This window comes from Myotis davidii, unplaced genomic scaffold (assembly GCF_000327345.1).
Source record: "Myotis davidii unplaced genomic scaffold, ASM32734v1 scaffold726, whole genome shotgun sequence".
NCBI classification, from domain to species: Eukaryota; Metazoa; Chordata; class Mammalia; order Chiroptera; family Vespertilionidae; genus Myotis; species Myotis davidii.
In genome coordinates, this window is record NW_006297808.1 from 1,759,329 (window position 1) to 1,779,882 (window position 20,554).

Here is a 20,554-nt window from a genome sequence, read left to right on the forward strand (position 1 = left end):
TCCAGGCTTCCTTGGCTGGAGAGCTCAGATGAAGAAGTCAAACTGGATACCAAATCTACATAGTTCTGCCTGGCAGTTTCCTGGTTTGGGCATATTGCAGGGTCCTTCAGTGGCCTCCGGACGGCACTCCGATACCAGCGCCCGGCCAGCCTCCCCGCGACGCCTGCCATAGCGATCCCGGGGGCGTGGAGGAACTCTGTTTGTAGCAGTTTTATTCAGAATCTCTAGAAACTGGATATGACCTAGATGCCCTTCAATAGGTGAATGGATAAACACACTATGGTATATCCTAGTGGTCGGCAAACTGGCCCCTTGAGTGTGGCTCTTCCACAAAATACCTCGTGCAGGCACACACATACAACGCGATTGAAACGTCGTGGCCCGTGCCACGGGGCCAAAGAGCCGCATGTGGCTCACGAGTTTGCTGACCACTGGTATATCCAATACAATAAAATACTATTCAACAATAAAAAGGAATGAACTAAAATTCACGCAGACATGGATGGATCTTAAATGTATTCTGCTATATGAAAGAAGCCAGCCTGAAAAGGCTACATCCTGCATGATTCCAACCAAATGATAAAGGCAAAACTATAGGGATAGTAAACAGATCAGTGGCTGCCAGGGATTGGGGGTGGGGAGGAGGTTAAATAATGAAGCACAGGGAATTTTTTTAAGGCTTGGAAAACTATTATACATAATATTGCAATGGTGAGTACATGATACTATGCATTTGTCAAAATTCACAGAACTTTACAGCATAAAGAATAAACTTTAATGTATGCAAATTTCAGGATGTCAAGGATCCCAGGATGAAATGTGAAATATGAGCTAGATTATATTACAAATGGATGAAACCTCTGTGAAGGGGATGAAGGAAAGATGCTGACCTAAATAATTTTGGAAATAGCAGAGTCTGTAAGAGTAAAGGCAAAAAGAACTGTACATTGCACTGTATTAATTGATAAAGTTGTTTCCCACAGATAACAGGTTAACAATTCTGAAACTACTATTCGTGTATACTGAAATTGAACAATTAAATAAAAGGATGGTGGATGGTGAGAGATAAGTTACTCACTGCTGGAGTGGAAAGTTACAGGCAAACAAGCTGAAAAGGCTAGAATACATGTGGCAATGGATTAGAGTTGGAGACATCAGTATGAACTCATGTTTAGCTTAACATAGATATAGATGGTTACATATAGAAATATCTATAAATATATGTATATATACTCTTTAGTAAACACATATATACTTCCTTGCTCTATCAGTTAAGAAGGCCTAAAAGTAACAACACCCTAGTAGTAAAGAGCATACCTAGTCCCCAAATCTTGGTTTCTAATATATATACATCCTATCTAATAAAAGAGAAACATGGTAATTGGCGTACGACTGCTACCCTTCCCATTGGCTAATCAGCGAGATATGCAAATTTACTGCCAGTCAAGATGGTGGCTGCAGCCAGGCAGTTTGAAACTAACATGAGGCTTGCTTGCTTCAGTGATGGAGGACTCCTACGTTCCTCACCTGCCTTGCTGGCCTCTGAGCTTGCAGTTTAAGAAACATTGTAACAAATATAGAAGCTAAACAAAACCCCAGAAACCTGCTTTCAGGGAGCCCGGGATATCAGAGCTGGAGTTATACACTGTTTCAATTATAGAACCGAATACCTGCTACCTGCTTTCAGCAGCAGAAGCCTCAGAGCTGGGGTCTCAGCTAAAGCTGGACCAGAATAAAAAAAGAAAAAAAGAAAAAAAGGAGCAGTTGGGAGCTTCAGTCTGCCTAAAAACAGCCCTCAGCCCCTCACCCAGACTGGCCGGACACCCCAGTGGGGACCCCACCCTGAAGGGTGTGTAACCAGCTGCAAACAGCCATCATCCCCTCACCCAGGCTGGCCAGGCACCCCAGTGGGGACCCCCACCCTGATCCAGGACACCCTTCAGGGCAAACCAGCCAGCCCCCACCCATGCATCAGGCCTCTATGCTATATAGTAAAAGGGTAATATGCCTCCCAGCACCAGGATCAGCAGAGGCACGAGGCCTCCGAGCACCTGGGTCAGTGTGACAGGGGGCAGCGCCCCAACCCCGATTGGCCCTGCTCTGTGCGTCCCCAATCGGCCCTGCTCTGAGCCCGACCAGGGGCTGCACCTAGGGATTAGGCCTGCCCTCTGCCACCCAGAAGCAGGCCTAAGCCAGCAGGTCGTTATCTCCCGAGGGGTCCCAGACTGCGAGAGGGCACAGGCCCCCCCTTTCCCCCTGAGTGCACAAATTTTTGTGCACTGGGCCTCTAGTATATATATAAAAGCCCATCGACCGTTACGATGGAATAGCCAGTCGCTATGATATGCACAGACCACCAGGGGGCAGATGCTAAATGCAGAAGCTTCCCCCTGGTGGTCAGTGCGCTCCCATAGCAGGAGCGCTGCTCAGCCAGGAGCCGGGCTCATGGCTGGTGAGTGCTGCGGCGGTGGTGGGATCTTCTCCTGCCTCCGCAGTAGTGCTAAGGAGCAGTGAGCCAAGCAGTAAGAAGCAAGCAGGCGGGCAGTAAGGAGCGAGCAGGTGGGCAGTTAGGAGCAAGCAGGCAGGCAGTTAAGAATGAGGGGTCCTGGATTGCGAGAGGGATGTCCACTGCCAGTCTAGGCCCGATCGTGGAGTCCCTAATTGTGAGAGGGCGAGGCCGGGCTGAGGGACCCTCCCCTTCCCCACACGAATTTTGTGCATTGGGCCTCTAGTCTATATAATAAAAACCTAAGTGACCATTATGGCAGAACGACCAGTCGCTATGATGCGCAATGGCCACCAGGGGGCAGATGCTCAACGCAGGAGCTGCCCCTGGTGGTCAGTGCACTCCTACAGGGGGAGGGCTGCTCAGCCAGAAGTCAGGCTCACGGCTGGCGAGTGATCGGGCCTAGGCAGGTAGACATCCCCTGAGGGGTCCCAGATTGCAAGAGGGCACAAGCTGGGCTAAGGGACCCCCCCACCCCACCCCAGTGCACTAATTTCATGCACTGGGCCTCTAGTGATTTCATAGTAATCCACATTGGCTTAATGCAATCCCATGGTGTCATTCAGATTCAAGTCCCACACTGCATGGTGTCTTAATTAAATTATTGGACCAGCACAGACAACAAGCCAACAAGCAGGGATACTTCCTCTCCAACAACAGAACGGAACTCCTAGCCAGTTGCCCCTTACTGCTTTTAGGAGAAGGGCTGAAAAGCTTGAGAGATTTACTCCAAGTCCATCAAGAACCCAGCAGTACACAGAAGCCACCTTATGGCACAACGGAGTATCACAACATTTAAGTTTCTATTCTTTTCGAACAGACAGCTGGAAAATCTATTTTCTCTTTCACAAAAGGAAACTGAGCACACAAACCATTTTTGACAGTTATCCCTATAGCATTCCCTATCTTGCTCAACCATGCATGATCACTAATCATTTGTAAATATGTACAGATATTAACTTCACTAATAAGTATAAGAACAGGCAGTGCCCATGCACTATAACAATGATTTTCAAATTTGTTTGATTAAAGCCCATAGCCCACAGCCCACAAAGAAATGGATTCACAAAATATTTATTCCGAGTGTAATGAACTCTGATAGCTTCCTGTCTCTTTTATTCATGTTTGAAAAAATAATAGCTGCAACCTCTAAAATGATTTCATGACCCAGTGAGTAAAGGATCATAACGCTCAGATTCTGGAAATGTTCCTTGGATTGTTTTAAGAAAAATGGCTGAACCCTGGTCAGAACAGCAAGCTTTGTGGTGTTTTAACTTGTCCTATTCCCTACCCTCTCCATAAACCCAAGGTAGTCACCGAAGTCAACAGCCTCATAATCACAGTAGCTATGAAAAGTACTGGAGGAGGCAAGCTGCATTGGGAGTGCCTCAGAAGTTCCACACACAGAGGTCTGTCCTTTTTTGACCTGTCTGGCAGTTCCCTGAAAACTTACAATTGCAAGGATTACCTTCATTCAATCTGACTCAGTAGAAAACAGCTTCTTCCCCAGGCATCGTTAAAAGAATTTCTTCTAGTCAAAAACCGTATCATATACAGTGTCTCAATACATTTATAACTCAGAAGGAAACTGGTCCTTGAAGGGTCCAATCATATTGCAATATGCCAGTGAAAGTCTGACTTTATCATAAAACCAAAAATCAACTGTCCAATCAGGAAATATGCCTAGTCAATCAGGGAATTGCCACAGATTCAGTAATGTTATGGAGAGTTGCAATTTTTTTTTGTTTCTTAGCATCCTGGGTCCTTCCTTCCTATCTGGGATCCCTCTGTCCCTGAATCTCAGCTCAGGGGCTCTCAGGGGAGTGGTTGGTATTTCTGGCCTTGTGATAGTTTCAAAGGTAGGCAAGACTGCAGCACTGTGGTATGTTGACACATTACTCACCTCCTATTCCTCCTTGTTAACACCAAAGACTGAAATTTAGTATATACCTATATTGCCCAAAAGCCGTCAAAATGACTGCATTGTGAAAGAATAACTAATGTGTAAAGAAATTTGTTTAAAATTAATTTTTAACATTTTTTATATTATTTACAGTTATATAACAAGTTATTCGACATTTCTTTCATGAATTTAGGGTGCAAAAGAAGTAAAATAACTTATTAGAACAAGTATCACTGCATAAAGATTCGAATAACAAGTACTAGTGTAGCTTATTGAGCAACTGCAACTTACCAAGTATTGACAATTTATCATGTACTTGTATGTTATCATGTGACGGTAATCGAAAAAAAAATGAAAACTGTTATTTCAATACAGAGCCGAACTGGTCATATAAGAAATTTCCTCAATTCAATAATAAGAGTCATAATCCCCCCCCCCCCCCCCCACCACAACTTGTCCCATATTTCCGAAACCAAGGCAAACTTATTTGTTTGTAGGTGCCTACTTCTTTCGGTTCTTTTGTCAAAACGAATAAATCGTAGGATTTGCTTGAACTTTTCTCTGCCCATAGTTTTTCTAAAAAATTCGGGACCCTACTTTGCTGACCATAAATAACTGAGTTTTAAATTTTTTGCCTCGTAGGCTCCCTGAGCATATAAAATCCCAAAAAATGCACGTATTTCCGGTAATGTTGTTGTCCAATCGTTCCTCAAAATTCGGCAGCCTTCTTCTGTGCACTTTTTAAAAAATTTCCCAAGCAGTCAAAATGACTGCTTTCGGGCAATATAGGTATAACACACATATATATATATATATACCGGAAATGAAGGAGGGGGAGGTAACTACAATTATTAATAAATGCATTTATATGTTGTATAAAAAGTCACAAAATTCTAAGAAATTCTGTCATTATATACGTCATTGTTTTTCTAATTGAAATTAAAAAGCAGTCAAAATGACTTCCTTGGGCAATCCAGTGTTAACAAAACTCAATTCTACCTAGGGTGCCATGTATCCAGCTCTCAATGATGGATCACGAGAGGTTAACGATAGTCATGACAATTCTTTTATCTACTCATCTAGCCTGATGGCAGCAAGAGATGGCAAAGTGACTTAGTACTGATCAATGACATATAAGATGACAACAGCTAAGCATTTCTAGAGGATATTTTGCTTTTCAGTTACAGGAAAAAAACCACACTAGGCAAGTAGCACTTCTTTTCCCTCTTCCTCCTGCTTTGAACATAGGTATGATGCCAGGAGCTGCAATAGCTGTATCACACCCATAGGACAAAGGCCAAAAGAACTGCAGGGATGTTGGGCCTGACACTACTGAACTGCTGAACTATACCAGGCTGCCACCTATCACCAGGTTTCCTGTTATATAAGAAAAATGAATTCCTCTTCGTTTAACTACTGCTGGTTGAGTCTGTCTGTTTCTTGCAGGCAAAAGCAGTCTTTTTAAAGAAAATCCTCACCTGAGGCTGTTTCATTGAGTTTTTAGAGAGTGAGGAAAGGAGAGAGAAATATCAATTGCCTCTCATACACACCCTGACAGGCACTTAACCCACAACCTTTTTTGGTGTATGGGATGACACTAACCAACTGAGCCACCTGGCCAGGGTGCCAAAACTATTCTTTTTAAAAAATGTATTTATATTGATTTCAGAGAGGAAGGGGGAGAGAGGGAGGAAGGGAGGGTGGGAGAGGGAGAGAAAGGGTAACATCAGTGATGACCTTGATCAGCTGCCTCCTGCACACCCCACACTGGGGATTGAGCTGGCAACCCAGGCATATGCCCTGACCAGAAATTGAACCATGACCTCCTAGCTCATAGGTTGACAGTCAACCAATTAGCCATGCTTTTCACTCTTTTTTTCGTTAATCCTTGCCCGAGGATATTTCTCCATTGATTTTTTTTTTTAGAGAGAGAAGGATGGGGGGAAAGACACAGAAACATCAATGTGTCTCTCACATTGATTGGTTGCCTTCAACACACAGCCCAACTGGGGTCTGAGATGGAGCCTGCAACTGAGGTACATGCCCTTGACCAGAATCAAACCTGGGACCGGTCAGAGACTGATGCTCTATCCACTGTGCCAAACCGGCCAGGGTGGTGCCAAAAGTATTTTTAACTGACTTGCCAAGTGACTCAATCAGGGACAGAGGAACACAAAAACACCTTTGCTAGGGACATCTCAATCTTTCTTACTGGACAAGAATGAGGTAGGGTACAGCCTCGGGAATCTTACAACCACAGGGACGACATAAGCCTGCCTGAGGACAGGATGCTAAGGGGCAGAGGGAAACAGTGAATGCCAATAACAACTCGAAGCTCTTTTATAGTCATGACTGAAGGAAGGTTTGTCCTGGACTTAACATGAGCTAGTATGTTCCGTTGTGCTTAATCCAGTTTGGCTTTCTGACACTTGCAATTAAATGAGCCCTAACGAACAGAATAAGCCCTAATTTCTTCACTGGTCAGCCAATCAGTTCCAAACTCTAAATCTTATTCTTGGCAGGTCAGCTTCTGTGCAACACCATGAAAGATCACAACCAAGAAAAGTGGGTATTACTCACCTTCTTTCTGTTTCTTCTGTTCAAGTTTCATCTTCTTTGCCAATAATTTCTTCTCTTTTAACTTTTGGCTACAGATGTAATATAAGTACATTAATCTCTTATTTTGTATATTAGAAACATCTACTTATAGGATCTTTAAAGATGTTATAATCACACGAACACTACACTAATAAAATGAAAGAAATACTTTATGATTCTGCTACTCCATCATCAACATTATCAAGCCATTTTTCTTTATGAATCAAGAGAAATCTTCCTGAGGTGATTAAAGCCATCTCAGAAACATCCTGTTCAGCACTATAAAAGTGGGGTTCTACTTAAAGTAACCCTATAGGGTGACCTGATCATAGATCCCTAATTGGGCAGGTCATGATGGGCAGCCCGCCCCAAGCATATAACTTTTGTAAAAGATTTATCTTTGCCTTAAGCAGGCCATTGTTTTAGTGCATCTAGGTTAGGGGTGGGCAAACTTTTTGACTCGAGGGCCACAATGGGTTCTTAAACTGGACTGGAGGGCCGGAACAAAAGCATGGATGGAGTGTTTGTGTGAACTAATATAAATTCAAAGTAAACATCATTACATAAAAGGGTACGGTCTTTTTTTTCAATAGTTTTATTCATTTCAAACGCGGGCCGTAATTTGCCCACGACTGATCTAGGTTAACAGAACTTTGAAATGCCTTTTCAGAAGTAACCTCGTCCAAGAGAGCACATAATCTGGTTAACTATCCTGTAATCCAGTCTCAGCCTTACTTTCTCTACCTTACTTCCCTCAATTCCAAATGCATAAAAGCAGCTGCAAACTGCCATTCTGGAAAGTATTTAATTAAGATCTTGATTCCCAGCAGCTGTCCTCAGTTTGGCTCAAATAAATTCCTAGAAAAATTCCCTATAGGGTTAGACATTTCTTAAATCGATAAGGGAGTACTTATTAAAACATACACAACATGCAACCTGTACACTTATATAGTCACTTAGGGAGGTCACAGGCCCTAATTTAAGGAAGAAGCTAAATGAGAAGTTCAATCACAGCACCTAGTTAAACCTGAGGTTAAAATACAGAAGTGAAGAAGAGAAATCCCTATGATCACGGAAATGCTGACCTCCAAGCTTTGAAGAAGTTGTAACCAGCTGGGGGAGGGGCACAGTAAATGTCTGCATCTCTTCTGGACTATTTGAAGAAAAGCCATTCCTCTACTGGATTGCTCCATGGCGGGTTAAACACCCAAGACCTCTAAAGGTTATACAGGTAAACTTTGACTGCAAGGACTCATCCACCAACCATGCATCTACTTTCCACTTCCTGCCCTTAAGTCTCATTAGTTATGAGATGCCACAAAGCCCTTACCGCTTTTTTCGACGCTTTGCAGTCTGCTCCTCTGCAGCAATTTTATTCCTTTCCAGTCTCTTCTGAAACTCTACATCCAATTTTTGCTGCAAAAAACCCCACATCATTTAGACACACTGTGGGCTGGATATGAGAGCTCCAAAAGTCACACTAGTCGGGGTGCTACAGGTATATCTAGGTCTCCAGGGCCACTTCAACTTTAAGTGGTTGCCCCACAGAGGGGGTGGGAAATCAATACAGGGCTCTCTGATGGTGAAGTAACTGTTCACTAAGATACTGAAGCAGGGTAGTAAGAAACTAGGAAAATTATCCGGAAAGTGGAATGAGGAAACTGAGACAAGAGGTGGAAACAGCTGAGCAATTAACAGCTAGCTAATAAATCACAAGACCCTAACCTCCCTAACTGAAGATGCCCAAGAGCAGATGGTTTAAATCACCATAGTCAGGAAGCCAGAACAAAAACCAATTAGAGCCAGACTAATCCAAGATAAAGGTAAAACTAGCCAGAAAATGACCCCAGATCCTACTGTACACTTATTTTATTTTTTTAAATCCTTACCCGAAGATATTTTTTCCATTGATTTTTTTAGAGAGTGGAGGGCGAGGAGAGAGGGAAGGAAGAGAGAGAGAGAGAGAGAAAGAAAGAGAGAGAGAGAGGGAGACAGACAAATTGACATCCATTGATTTCTGGGCGGGGGATCGAATCTGCAATTGATGTTAATATGGCCTTGACCGGAATCAAACCCGCGATCCTTCAGTCTGTGGGCTGAAGCTCTAACCACTGAGAAAACCAGCTAGGGCTGAATCTAATTTTTTAAATTCAATTATTGGAAAATGAAACATTATTGGGTAGTTTCCTCTTTCATAAAAAGCAGACATTTTAAAGTATCTGAATCTCTCAAAATGTATAAATGTATTCCCTGAAATAACAGCTATTATGAGAAGACTGAGGAAAAGGGCTTTTCTAGTGCGTGTTGTAAGATTAAGAACAAGGGGCAATCTCTCATGCCCAATGTTTGTTATTTTTTTTGCTTAGTTGTTTTTAATCCTCACCCAAGGATATTTTTTCCATTGATTTCTAGAGAGTGGAAGGGGGTGGGGGAAGGGAGAGAGAGAGAGAGAGAGAGAAAGAGAGAGACAGGCAGACACTGATGTGACAAAAACACATCGACTGGTTGCCTCCTACCTGTGCCCCTACCAGGGTTGGGAAACCTGCAACTGAGGTATGTGCCCTTGACCAGAAATCAAATTGGTGACCCGAGACCCTTTGGTCCACAGGCCAATGCTCTAATAATTGAGCAAAATCTCCTAGGGCAGTGGTCGGCAAACTGCAGCTCTTGAGCCACATTCGGCTCTTTGGCCCCTTGAGTGTGGCTCTTCCTAAGCCTTAGGAGTACCCTCATTAAGTTAATAACAATATACCTACCTATATAGTTTAAGTTTAAAAAATTTGGCTCTCAAAAGAAATTTCAATTGTTGTACTGTTGATATTTGGCTCTGTTGACTAATGAGTTAGCCGACCACTGGGCTAGGGCATCATGTATAATGTTAAGAGGAGATATCAGATTTGGAAAACCACAAAGAAACAGCCAAATAATATTTGATTAAATAGTATGATGGGCAAATATAGGAGCACTATACACCTCCACAAATCATCAGAGAGATACAAAAAGATTTAAACAAGTGAAAAAACATAGTTTCTTGAAGGGATGACCAACACTATAATATCCATTCTCATTCAAATTAAATTAAAGTTACATATTCAACTCAATTCTAGTGAAAAATCCAGCAAGACTTTTGGTGTGGATAAAATAACTCCAAATTTGCCCTAACTGGTTTGGCTCAATGGACAGAGCGTCGGGCTGCAGTCTGAAGTGTCCCAGGTTCGATTCTGGTCAAGGGCATGTACCTTGGTTGCGGGCACATCCCTAGTAAGGGGTGTGCAGGAGGCAGCTGATCGATGTTCCTCTCTCATCGATGTTTCTAACTCTCTATCCCTCTCCCTTTCTCTCTGTAAAAAAAAATCAATAAAAATATATTTAAAAAAATAACTCCAAATTTTAATTCAAAAAATGAAACAAGTGGTATGTTCAAGAGTATTTTTTAAACAGGAAACTTCTGGCCCTTCTAACCAAGTAATGCTTAACAGTTTTTACAGTATAATTTCTAAAGCAGTTCTCAATTTTTAATCAATTATTATTTGACACTTGTCAAGAAGAATTGCCAGCTGCCAAGCTAGAAAACTAAAGAAGCAGACACAGAGAAGCACACTAGTATTCACAGAAAACACACAGCTAACTGGAATTATAGGTATTCAGCCAAAAAGAGAGAATAAGAGAGAAATAATAGCTCAAGTGGTGTGAGAGATCCTGCTTTCTATTTAATTTCATGGCAAATGCCCTGAAGGGCCATGCCCTTCTATACATAGGTGATTATCTTACGGTGCTATGTCTGGCCTAGGATTAACTGGGTTCTACTTGATGTCTATTTCTGGTGCCGACTTTAAAAGGTAGCCCTTACACAAACCAGGTGTATCTACTCTGTTTCAAATGCTTTTTTCTAAAAGTTATGAAGTGCACACTGTTCATACCCAAGGGCTCAGCCAGCCTCCTTGTCACTGACCTTCTCAGCCATGGCATCCATGTAGTCCTGTCGTTGATATTCTCTCCGGCGCAGATGCCTGTACACATGGAACTCTCCGCTGCCTGCGCCAGCGCTTGAACCTACAGCCATGATAGTTCAGAGTTCTCGATGAGCTCCAGTTATCAACACAGGCTACCTTTAACTATCAGTGACCAAAGAAAGAAACTCAATAATGGAAGGGACGGCCTGTCCTACTCCCCACTATACTGCAGAATCTAGCACAGTACCTAGTGTACAGTGTAAGCATCCCTGTGAATGTGGAATTCACTAAAAAGTCCACTCTAATGCAGTATTAAGAGAAGAAATAGAATGCAGTTCAGTGACCAGAAACCTAGAAGAGAGTCTATGACCTTTCCCTCCCCACCAGGTGATTTTACGTTACATTTCTGAGCTGAAAATATATCCATGGTCCATTAAGTGAAAAAGTTGGTTACCAAATAATATGTGTAGATCAACCATATTTTTCTAAAAACATTTTTTTCTTAAGCAGCAGTGGTTTTGTCTATGAAGAGGTTTGGAAGGCTATCTCAGAATGTTACAAGTGGAACGATGAAATTACAGGTGGTTCAAACTTTTTAAATACCTCTATTCTTTTTCTTTTTAATTAGAATATATTAATTCACAACCCAACAAAATAATAAAACTATTCCACGGAGAAATAACCAATATAAGGCATTATTAAAAACAATGCATAAGAAAATTCTCTAATGCCAAACCCCTTTGTTGTAAGAGCAAAATACTGGACCAGTGAACATTTTTTTTCCCTACTAGAAATCTAATTAACATATACTAACTGCAGGGTTTTTATATTTGTACTTCAAAAATTATATTTACATACACACACACTCCCCAAAAGACATTACCCATTACATCTCGGACAAATTCTGGGGGAGGTCGAGGTGCCCATTCACTCATTTTTTCTGGAATTGGAACTGCTTTGTCCTGAAACATTTCAACAGGAAAGCATTTATAAGTATAAACCTGATGACAAAGTCACATCTCTTATAACCAAAGGATTTTAACTAGACTAATGAAATAAGGCTGCTTTGCTCCTTGGACTCAAAGCTGATTTCTTCCCTGTCTTAGCTTTACTTCATCCTGTGTACTTTGGGGTCTATCACAGCCCACAGGCTCATCAAGGCTATTCTGAGAAGAACTCAGAAACGGAAGTCACCATGTATGGCTGGAAGCCTCCAACTCTAACCCTACACTGCACAAGAGTCAACCCTTTCTAGTCTAAGATCCATGAGACCCGCTCATCCAACTGTTTTTGTAACTGATGGGGCCGAGGCCTGGGGAGGGTGAGCGACTTGCCTCCATGCCTCTAACGAGGTACTGTTTATTTTTTATTTAAAAAAAATATGTTTTTATTGGTTTCAGAGAGAGGAAGGGAAAGGGAGAGAATCATCCACCAGCTGCAGCCGGCAACATGGGCATGTGCCCTGACCCGGAACCAAACCGTGACCTCACGCTTCGTCGGGGCGACGCTCACCCACTGAGCAACACCGGCTTGGCTAACGAGGTACAGTTTAGAAGAAAATAACCCTTGTGCTAACCCACAGGCTCTATCTCTACAGCCTAACGCTTCTGTTTACAAACAGTTAAACCGGAAACGGTCTTGGAGCACGGGAGGCCGCCCACAGCGCGCCCGTCCTGGCCGGGCTGTAACCTAAGGGCAGGAGGAAGCTCACAGTCTCTGGGGCAGCCTACTTCTCACTCAGGGCTGGCGCTGGGGTTCGGGTTATGAACTCCTGAATCTGGAGGCGGGGGCGGTGGGCCCTTGGGCCCCCCAGAGGCGCCGGAAGGGACGGGAAGGCGGTGGGACGCGGCGGCCGACGAGCCCACGCTCCGTCTTACCGGGTTCTTCATGAGCCGCTCCAGCTTGAGCTTCTGCTCTTCCGCCGCATTCTTGGGGATGACGAGCGCTTGCGGCTCTTTCTTGGGCCTCGGCGGTCGCACCGAGGACGCGGCGGGACTCGCCATGACAGTTCTCGGATTTCCCTCGCGAGCAGCGGCGGCGGCGGCGCGCACGTCTGACGACAGAGACGCGCGCCCGCGACGCAAGCGCAGCCTCCCAGCTGGGCGGAACTGGGCGGAGTCGCCGGCTGCTGAATATTCATGAGCCCGAGGCCGGGTGGGCTGTTTTGATCAAAGCCGCTGGATTTCATTTCCTGTTTCTGGTCAATCCCGGCAGCCGAGCCGCCGCGTTCGGGGAGGCGAGTCCCGCGTGCCCTAGGGTTCTGCTCCTCCGACCTCTCCAGTCCGCGTCCCGGCTCCGCTGGCAGCTCTGCTTCTAATGGCTCTCAGCCTCCCCTCCCCCCCTGGGCCTTTGTACTGACTCTTCCTTGGGTCTGGTTCACTTCTCCTACCCATTTCTTTCTTTCTTTTTAAATTCGTTCTTTTTCTTTATTGATTAAGGCAGTGGTTCTCAACCTTCTTAATGCCGCGACCCTTTAATACAGTTCCTCATGTTGTGGTGACCCCCAACCATAAAATTATTTTCGTTGCTACTTCATAACTGTAATGTTGCTACTGTTATGAATCGTAATGTAAATATCTGATATGCAGGATGTATTTTCATTGTTACAAATTGAACATAATTAAAGCATAGTGATTCATCACAAAAACAATATGTAATTATATATGTGTTTTCCGATGGTCTTAGGCGACCCCTGTGAAAGGGTCGTTCGACACCCAGAGGAGTCTCGACCCACAGGTTGAGAACAGCTGGATTAAGGTATTACCTATGTGTCTTTATGCCCTCATTGCCCCCCACCCCCACACCACTCCCGTTCGTGCCTGCCCGCCCCCTCTCTGTGTTCATTGGTTAGGCTTATATGCATGCATACAAGTCCTTTGGTTGATCTATCCCTCTTACCCTCACCCTCCCCTACCTTCCCTCTTAGGTTTGAGCATCTGATCGATGCTTCTCTGTCCCTGGTTCTGTTTTTGTTCATCAGTTTATGTTGTTCATTATATTCCACAAATGAGTGAGATCATGTGATATTTATCTTTCTCTGACTACCCTACCCAATTCTGACAACCTGTTTATTTAAGATTGCGCAAACATCTTCCTAAGGACTGGGACCTACCTCTTTTGCCCACCTCGAATTACTCTGCAGCTGGCACCCAGCAAATATACCTCAGCCAAGTGAAGGGGACTATCTCACCAAGAAGAGAAAACTGCCCCTCACATCTGGGAGCTGGCCTGGGCGTTGGTGCTCTCCTGTTGGACATCACTTTCCCAGAGCACCAACACCACACCAGGCCATCCAGTGACCGTGATGGAGCGAGACATGAACAAGAATGCTTGGTATGCATGTTTGTTTGTATTTTTCCAGGATCTAATTGGCTTTATTAAGCAATTCATGAACAGGGCCGCATCCCTTCTAACAACTAGAAGGATGGTCTCTGTAATCATTTTTGATTGAAAAACATGAATATCTTTGGAACCAGATAAAGACTGAACATTTTTGCCATTCTCACCAATATGAGTAACTGCTGCTTCTTTACAGCTTTGGCCTTCAATTCATTCCTCCCACTTTAAATATTTAAGACATCCAACCATAGAATTGTCTCTGCTTCCTGAAAACATCTAACCCAGAGTAGGAGCCCACATACGTGAACCCTTCCCCAAATCACTTAGCCAAAACTTAAATCCTCTAAGTTCGCTTTAACACCTACTCTCTTGCTGAAGTAAGCGCAGTCTTCCTTCTAGAGAGGTAATAAACCCAACTTGTTCAGCTACAGGTATGTTCTTGGTGGTCCTCACAATTGTCGGTTTTCTCATTTATTATTTGTTGCCTGCTAGAGGGTAGCAGTTCTGTCTTGTTCACTGCTGTCTGCCCAGTGTCTGGGGCAAGGCCTGGCTTACAGTAAAGCACTCAAACATTTGCTGGATGACCATGGGATCTTGGGGGCCAGGTACCTCAGATGCTCCCACTACTGCTGTCTCCTCAGCCTACTCCGCCCAGGATAGCTTGTCCACTGGGTGTCCAGGGGTTAGACGGGTGGCTCCTGTGACAGGGTCCTGTATTAACACTACCAGGCCATTCTTGGCTGCCTGATAGTGGGTGGTTTTCCAGGGGCAAGTTCTTGAATGGCTCAAGTCTGTCACTGGAACCTAGGGAGGGCTTGGCCTGGGTATAGTCAGGGACACTTGACCCTACATCACTCACTCCAGCCATCCAAGCCCTCACTTTTCCTCAAACACACACACCACACACACACACACACACACACACACACACACACACACACGTTTACTTGGAGTGTCATTTCCTCCCTGGAGAACCACACACCCTTCTTAGCTTGGCTTAAATGCTACTTCCTCTGTGAAACCTATGACTGCTCCCAGTCCCCTCCTCCAGGCAGGCAGTTGCTTTCTTCTGGTGCTTCCCCTGCTCTGGGTCCCAATGGCTGGCAGGGTAGATACCACATGTGTCCTCACCATCTCTCCACTCCCAAGTCTGGGGGCAGAGCTGAGCCAGAATCCCAGCGTCTAATCCTGGCCTAGAGTAGAGTGGTGCTTCCAGAATGCTTGCAGAACAGGGGAATGAGAGGAGAGAAAGGAGGGAGTCACAACTGCCTGCACAAATAAAGAATGAACATGTAAACCACATGATCAAGTGATGGGTGAATGAATGAATGAATGAATAAGGAAGTTAAATGAGTGAAAATATGAGAAAAATGAATGAACACTATAAAATATTGAATGTCGATTGTAATTGAAAAAAACCAATAAATAAATGGATACACAATAGTGAGTGAGTGAGGGAAGGAAGGAATAAACACATGAGACAGTGGAAAATTTCAAAGCCAGGAGGGAGCCATATCCCTGGCACCCCCAGCTCAGGGTCTGGCACAGAGCTGGTGCTTGGTAGATAACTGCTGGATGAAAGTGAAGTGAATGAATGAAGTGAGTGAGTGTACAAAGGTGGGAAAGTTAAGGCATGTGGGTGTGAAGGAGCTGGTAATAATCACCTCAGCCTGAGCTTAGTCTAAGTGTGTTAACATGTTTATCATCCTGATTTATAGATTAGGAACTAAGGCCCACAAGGGGTGAGTGACTGGCTCAGGTCACAGGGACTCAAACCCAGCAGTCTGGTCCTGGGTCTGTGGGGCCTTAAATGATCACATACTCATGGATGGATGGACCAAGGCCCGCAGCAGATACTGGTGAGGGCCACCCTTCTAGGGCTGAGGCCAGATTTGAGGTCCTGCTCCCTGGGAGAAAAGGGTGCCTTACCAGCCTCTCTGCCCATAAAAGTGGACTCAAACCTAGAGCGCCACCATATCTGCCACCAGAGGGCAGCAAAACTCCACCAGGCCCACATCTCAGCACCTAGGGAATGAGTCTCCTGCCCAGGAAGACACCAGTGCTTTGGAGTCTGGTGGGCCTGTTGCCAATGTTTGGCTCCACCTACTCAGGAGTGTGGGCTAGAAAATCAGCTTAACCTCCCAAAGGCTGTTCCCTTGTGCTCAGGGTGGGACAAGCAAACCTACCCTTGCTACTGCCCTGTGGATACAATTATGTGATGGATATACAGTGCCTGGCACAGCACCTGTCCCAGTTTAATCCCAGGATGAAGGGTGTCCCAGGACGTAAGACCTTCAGCTAAAACCTGGAGACTCTTGGGTAAACCAGGGCAGTTGGTCCCTATGGAGGGATGGTCACTCCCACCTCAATCCTTAGAGTTGTGGTTGGTCCTTAACGAACCAAAACAGCAAAACTTTTTACAACTATTCAATCAGTTGAGCTTCTCACTGGATTAGTGGTCTTTCCACAGTGGCCCTGCTGTCGATGACGAGAGAACAGTTCCACCGACGGGAACGAAAACAAAGATGGAGTATACCAACTTTGGTAAAGAGTTTGTGAGTTTCCTATAAAGATAAACACACATGTACCCTACAGCCCAGCAACCTCGCTCCTAGGTACTTACCCTAGAGAAATGAAAGTATGTGTCCACTGAAGGACCCGTATGTGAATGCATAAGGCAGCTTGATTCATAATTGTCAAAACTGGAAACAACCCAAATGTCCACCTAACTGTGATATATCCCAACAGTGCTCAGCAGTAAAAAGAACGGAATTATTGATACTTGCAACCACACAGATGATTCTGAAAAGCATTATGGTCAGCGAATGAAGCCAGATTCAAAAGGCTACAACCCGAATGATTCCATTACTTGACATTCTGGGGAAGACAAAATGATAGGGACAGAACACAGACCAGCAGTTTTGGACAGCTGGTCACTCAGGAGGGGTAGGAGGAGGGGTTTGACTTTAAAGGGCCAAGGGACATTTTTGGGTGACAGACATGTACATCTGGATTGTGGTTTCTTTTGCTATATGAACGTACACATTTGCCAAACTCATTGAACTATATGCTTAAAAAGGGTGAATTTAATTGTTTAAAGATTATGTCTCAGTACACTTGACATAATACAGGTTTGCTTGCCAGGTTACAGGGGAGCCAGCCCCCATTGTCTGGGTGGTTTTGGGGAGCACTGCCAGCCTTGAGCCCATTGTGCCCCCCTGGGCAGCTTACACCCTGCAAATCTTCCCTGCCCGGTCCAGTGTGGGGCAAAAGGGTGGGGTGGCAGGAAGAGGCTTTGTGAAGCCTAGAGGTTAATGTGTATGAAGTCCCACACTTCTACCTCTGGACCCCACACACCCACACCAGCGTCCTGGCTGCTCTGGCCAAGGCTGATTAGCACTCGCAGGCCAGGGGCTCTTTCTGAACCAGGCCTCACTGAGTTAATGGTAGGAGGTGCTTAGAGCCACAACTGGCGTGACCCCATCCTCCAGAACTCTCAGTCCGACTCACTAAAGTACCTTCCTGTCCCTGAATGTAGACCCCCCTGGTAGGGGGACTCCATCGTCTTCTGGCTGAAGGACCCAGTAGGATATATTCCCAGAAGTGGGATCACTGGGTCAAATGGGAGTTCCATTTTTAATTTTTTGAGGAAACTCCATACGTTCTCCACAGTGGCTGTACCAGTCTGCATTCCCACCAGCAGTGCACGAGGGTTCCTTCTTCTCCACATCCTCGCCAGTGCTTGTCGTTTGTTGATGATAGCTGTTCTGACAGGTGTGAGATGGTTCCTCATTGTTGTTCTGATTTGCATCTCTCAGATTATCAGTGACTTTGAGCATGTTTTCATGTCGTTGGCCTTCTGTATGTTCACTTTCGAGAAGTGTCTATTTAGGTCCGTTGCCATTTTTTGATTGGATTGTTTAATCTTCCTTTTAAGTTGTATGAGTTCCCTATCACATCTATACTGAGGCATAGAAGCATGGAACAGAGGGAAGCAGGGGAGGATGGGGGGCAGGGGTAAGAGATCAACCAAAGGACTTGTATGCATGCATATAAGCCTAACCAATGGACACAGACAGCAGGGGGGTGAGGGCATGTGCTGGGGAGTGGGAGCAGCCGGGGAGAGGTCAATGGGGGGGGAAAAAGACATATGTAATACTTTAAACAATACAAATTTTAAATAAATAAAAAAAGACCCAGTAGGAGAAATGCATCGCCCTGTCCAGGCTGGCCCGTGATCTCTCAGCCCCTGACATTGCCCACCCCACCTGCGCCTCACACACCTTCCCAGGGTGACCTCTTATGAATATGTGGGCCACCCACAAAGCCTCGGCTGAGTTCCACATGCATGAGCAGGTCACACTCAAGATGCCCCAATCCAATGATAATCAGAGTCAGTAACTTTAGTGGGCACTTTTGCAGCTGGATCCTATGCATGACCTCACAAGAATCTTATTAGATACTATTTTAAACTTGTACATCATGAAATAAAATATACATGCAAAAATGTACAGAAGCATATAGCTCAATGAATGATCGCAAGCAACCACCTGTGTAAACCATTCTGGCCGAGAAAGGAAACGGCCAGCCCAGAGCCCACTCCTGACCCTCCAAATCACTACTCTGTGCTTTTCCTCCAGAGGTAACCACTCTCCTGGCCTGAATGGTAATCGCTTCCGTGCTTTCCTTTATACTGTTATATGTTTATCACCTAAGCATGCATCGCTAAAGCTCGTTTAGTTTGTCCTGTTTTTGGAACTCTATATACTTGGACTCAATCACAATGTATTTTAAATATTTTCCTTTTACTCTGTGGCTCACTTCTTTACTCTCTAACTAGAATCTTTCCTCAAAAAGAAGCTCTTGCCCTAACCGGTTGGGCTCAGTGGATAGAGCGTTGGCCTGCGGACTCAAGGGTCCCAGGTTCGATTCCAGTCAAGGGCGTGTACCTTGGTTGCGGGCACATCCTCAGTGGGGAGTGATCAATGTTTCTCTCTCATCAATGTTTCTAACTCTCTATCCCTCTCCCTTCCTCTCTGTAAAAAAAAAATCAATAAAAATATATTTTAAAATAAAAGAAGCTCTTCATTTGAATGTAATCAAATATATCACTATTTTCTTTGTTTAGGGCTTTTTGTATCTTATTAAAAAAATATATTTTCTGCCCTGGCCAGTTTGGCTCAGTGGATAGAGTGTCAGTCTGTGGACTGAAGGGCCCTGGGCTTGATTACAGTCAAGGGCATGTACCCCGGTTGCAGACTCTATCCCCAGCCCTGGTTGGGGCGCGTGTGGGAGGCAACCAATCGATGTGTCCATGTTTCTTTCTCTCTTTTTTTTTATTTTTATATATTTATTTATTTATTATTATTTTAAAAACTTTATATATGCTTCAGAGAAGAAGGGAGAGGGAGAGAGAGAGATATATAAACATCAGTGATGAGAGAGAATCATTGATCGTCTGCCTCCTGCATGCCCCACTCTGGGGATCAAGCCCCGCAACCCAGGCCTGTGCCCTGACTGGGAATAGAACCGTGACCTCCTGATTCATAGGTCAATGCTCAACCACTGAGCCATGCCAGCCGGGCTTCCTGTTTCAATCTTCCTAGTCCTCTATTTTCTGTTCTCTTGGGATCACTTCCCAAAATAAACTACTCACACTTCTGGAGGGAACCCAGGCTGAGATAGGTGGTACTTGGAAGTGACTCAAGAAAGCAGGATCCCCTCAGGATGGGGATCATTCACTGGTCAGACTACAGTGAGGACACCTCTGCTGGGGTGAGTTGGTGATGACTCTTGGATGCAATAGTAGCATGATTACTAATACTCTCTCCTATGATTGGCTGCCTCTTGCACACCCCCTACCGGGGATCGAACCAGCAACCTGGGCATGTGCCCTGATTGGGAATTGAACTGTGACCTCCCAGTTCAGATGCTGATGCTCAACCACTGAGCCACACCAGCCAGTCTCTGCATGGTTCTTTTTCATATTTGCTATGTCCTTTTAATAGTGTCCACTTATCTGCTGAAGTTTATTTTTTTTAAAAAAATTCTTTATTGATTAAGGTATTACATATGTGTCCTTATCCCCCCATTACCCCCTCATCCCCCCCCACTCATGCCCTAACCCCCTGTTGTCTGTGTCCATTGGTTCGGCTTATATGCATGCATACAAGTCCTTTGGTTGATCTCTCTCCCTTACCCCCACCCTTCCCTACCTTCCCCCTGAGGTTTGACGGTCAGGTTGATACTTCTCTG

At 44.7% G+C, this 20,554-nt stretch overlaps 1 protein-coding gene across 2 annotated transcripts in view; it reads right to left on the reverse strand.

The window, feature by feature from the left end:
- Positions 1-13,025, reverse strand: part of PRKRIP1 (PRKR interacting protein 1 (IL11 inducible)) — a 17,028-nt gene extending 4,003 nt beyond the window's left edge. Inside the window, exons 1-6 of one of the 2 annotated variants that reach the window (XM_015570276.1) lie at positions 12,838-13,025; positions 11,844-11,922; positions 10,960-11,060; positions 8,338-8,423; positions 8,093-8,155; positions 6,990-7,057 (exon numbers count right to left, since the gene is read on the reverse strand). In XM_015570276.1, coding sequence (XP_015425762.1) covers positions 6,990-7,057; positions 8,093-8,155; positions 8,338-8,423; positions 10,960-11,060; positions 11,844-11,922; positions 12,838-12,963 — 523 coding nt within the window. In that variant the 5' untranslated portion in view covers positions 12,964-13,025. The remainder of the gene's footprint in view (positions 1-6,989; positions 7,058-8,092; positions 8,156-8,337; positions 8,424-10,959; positions 11,061-11,843; positions 11,923-12,837) is intronic. The other variant, XM_006773397.2, reaches the window with a different exon arrangement.
- Positions 13,026-20,554: the final 7,529 nt, after the last annotated feature.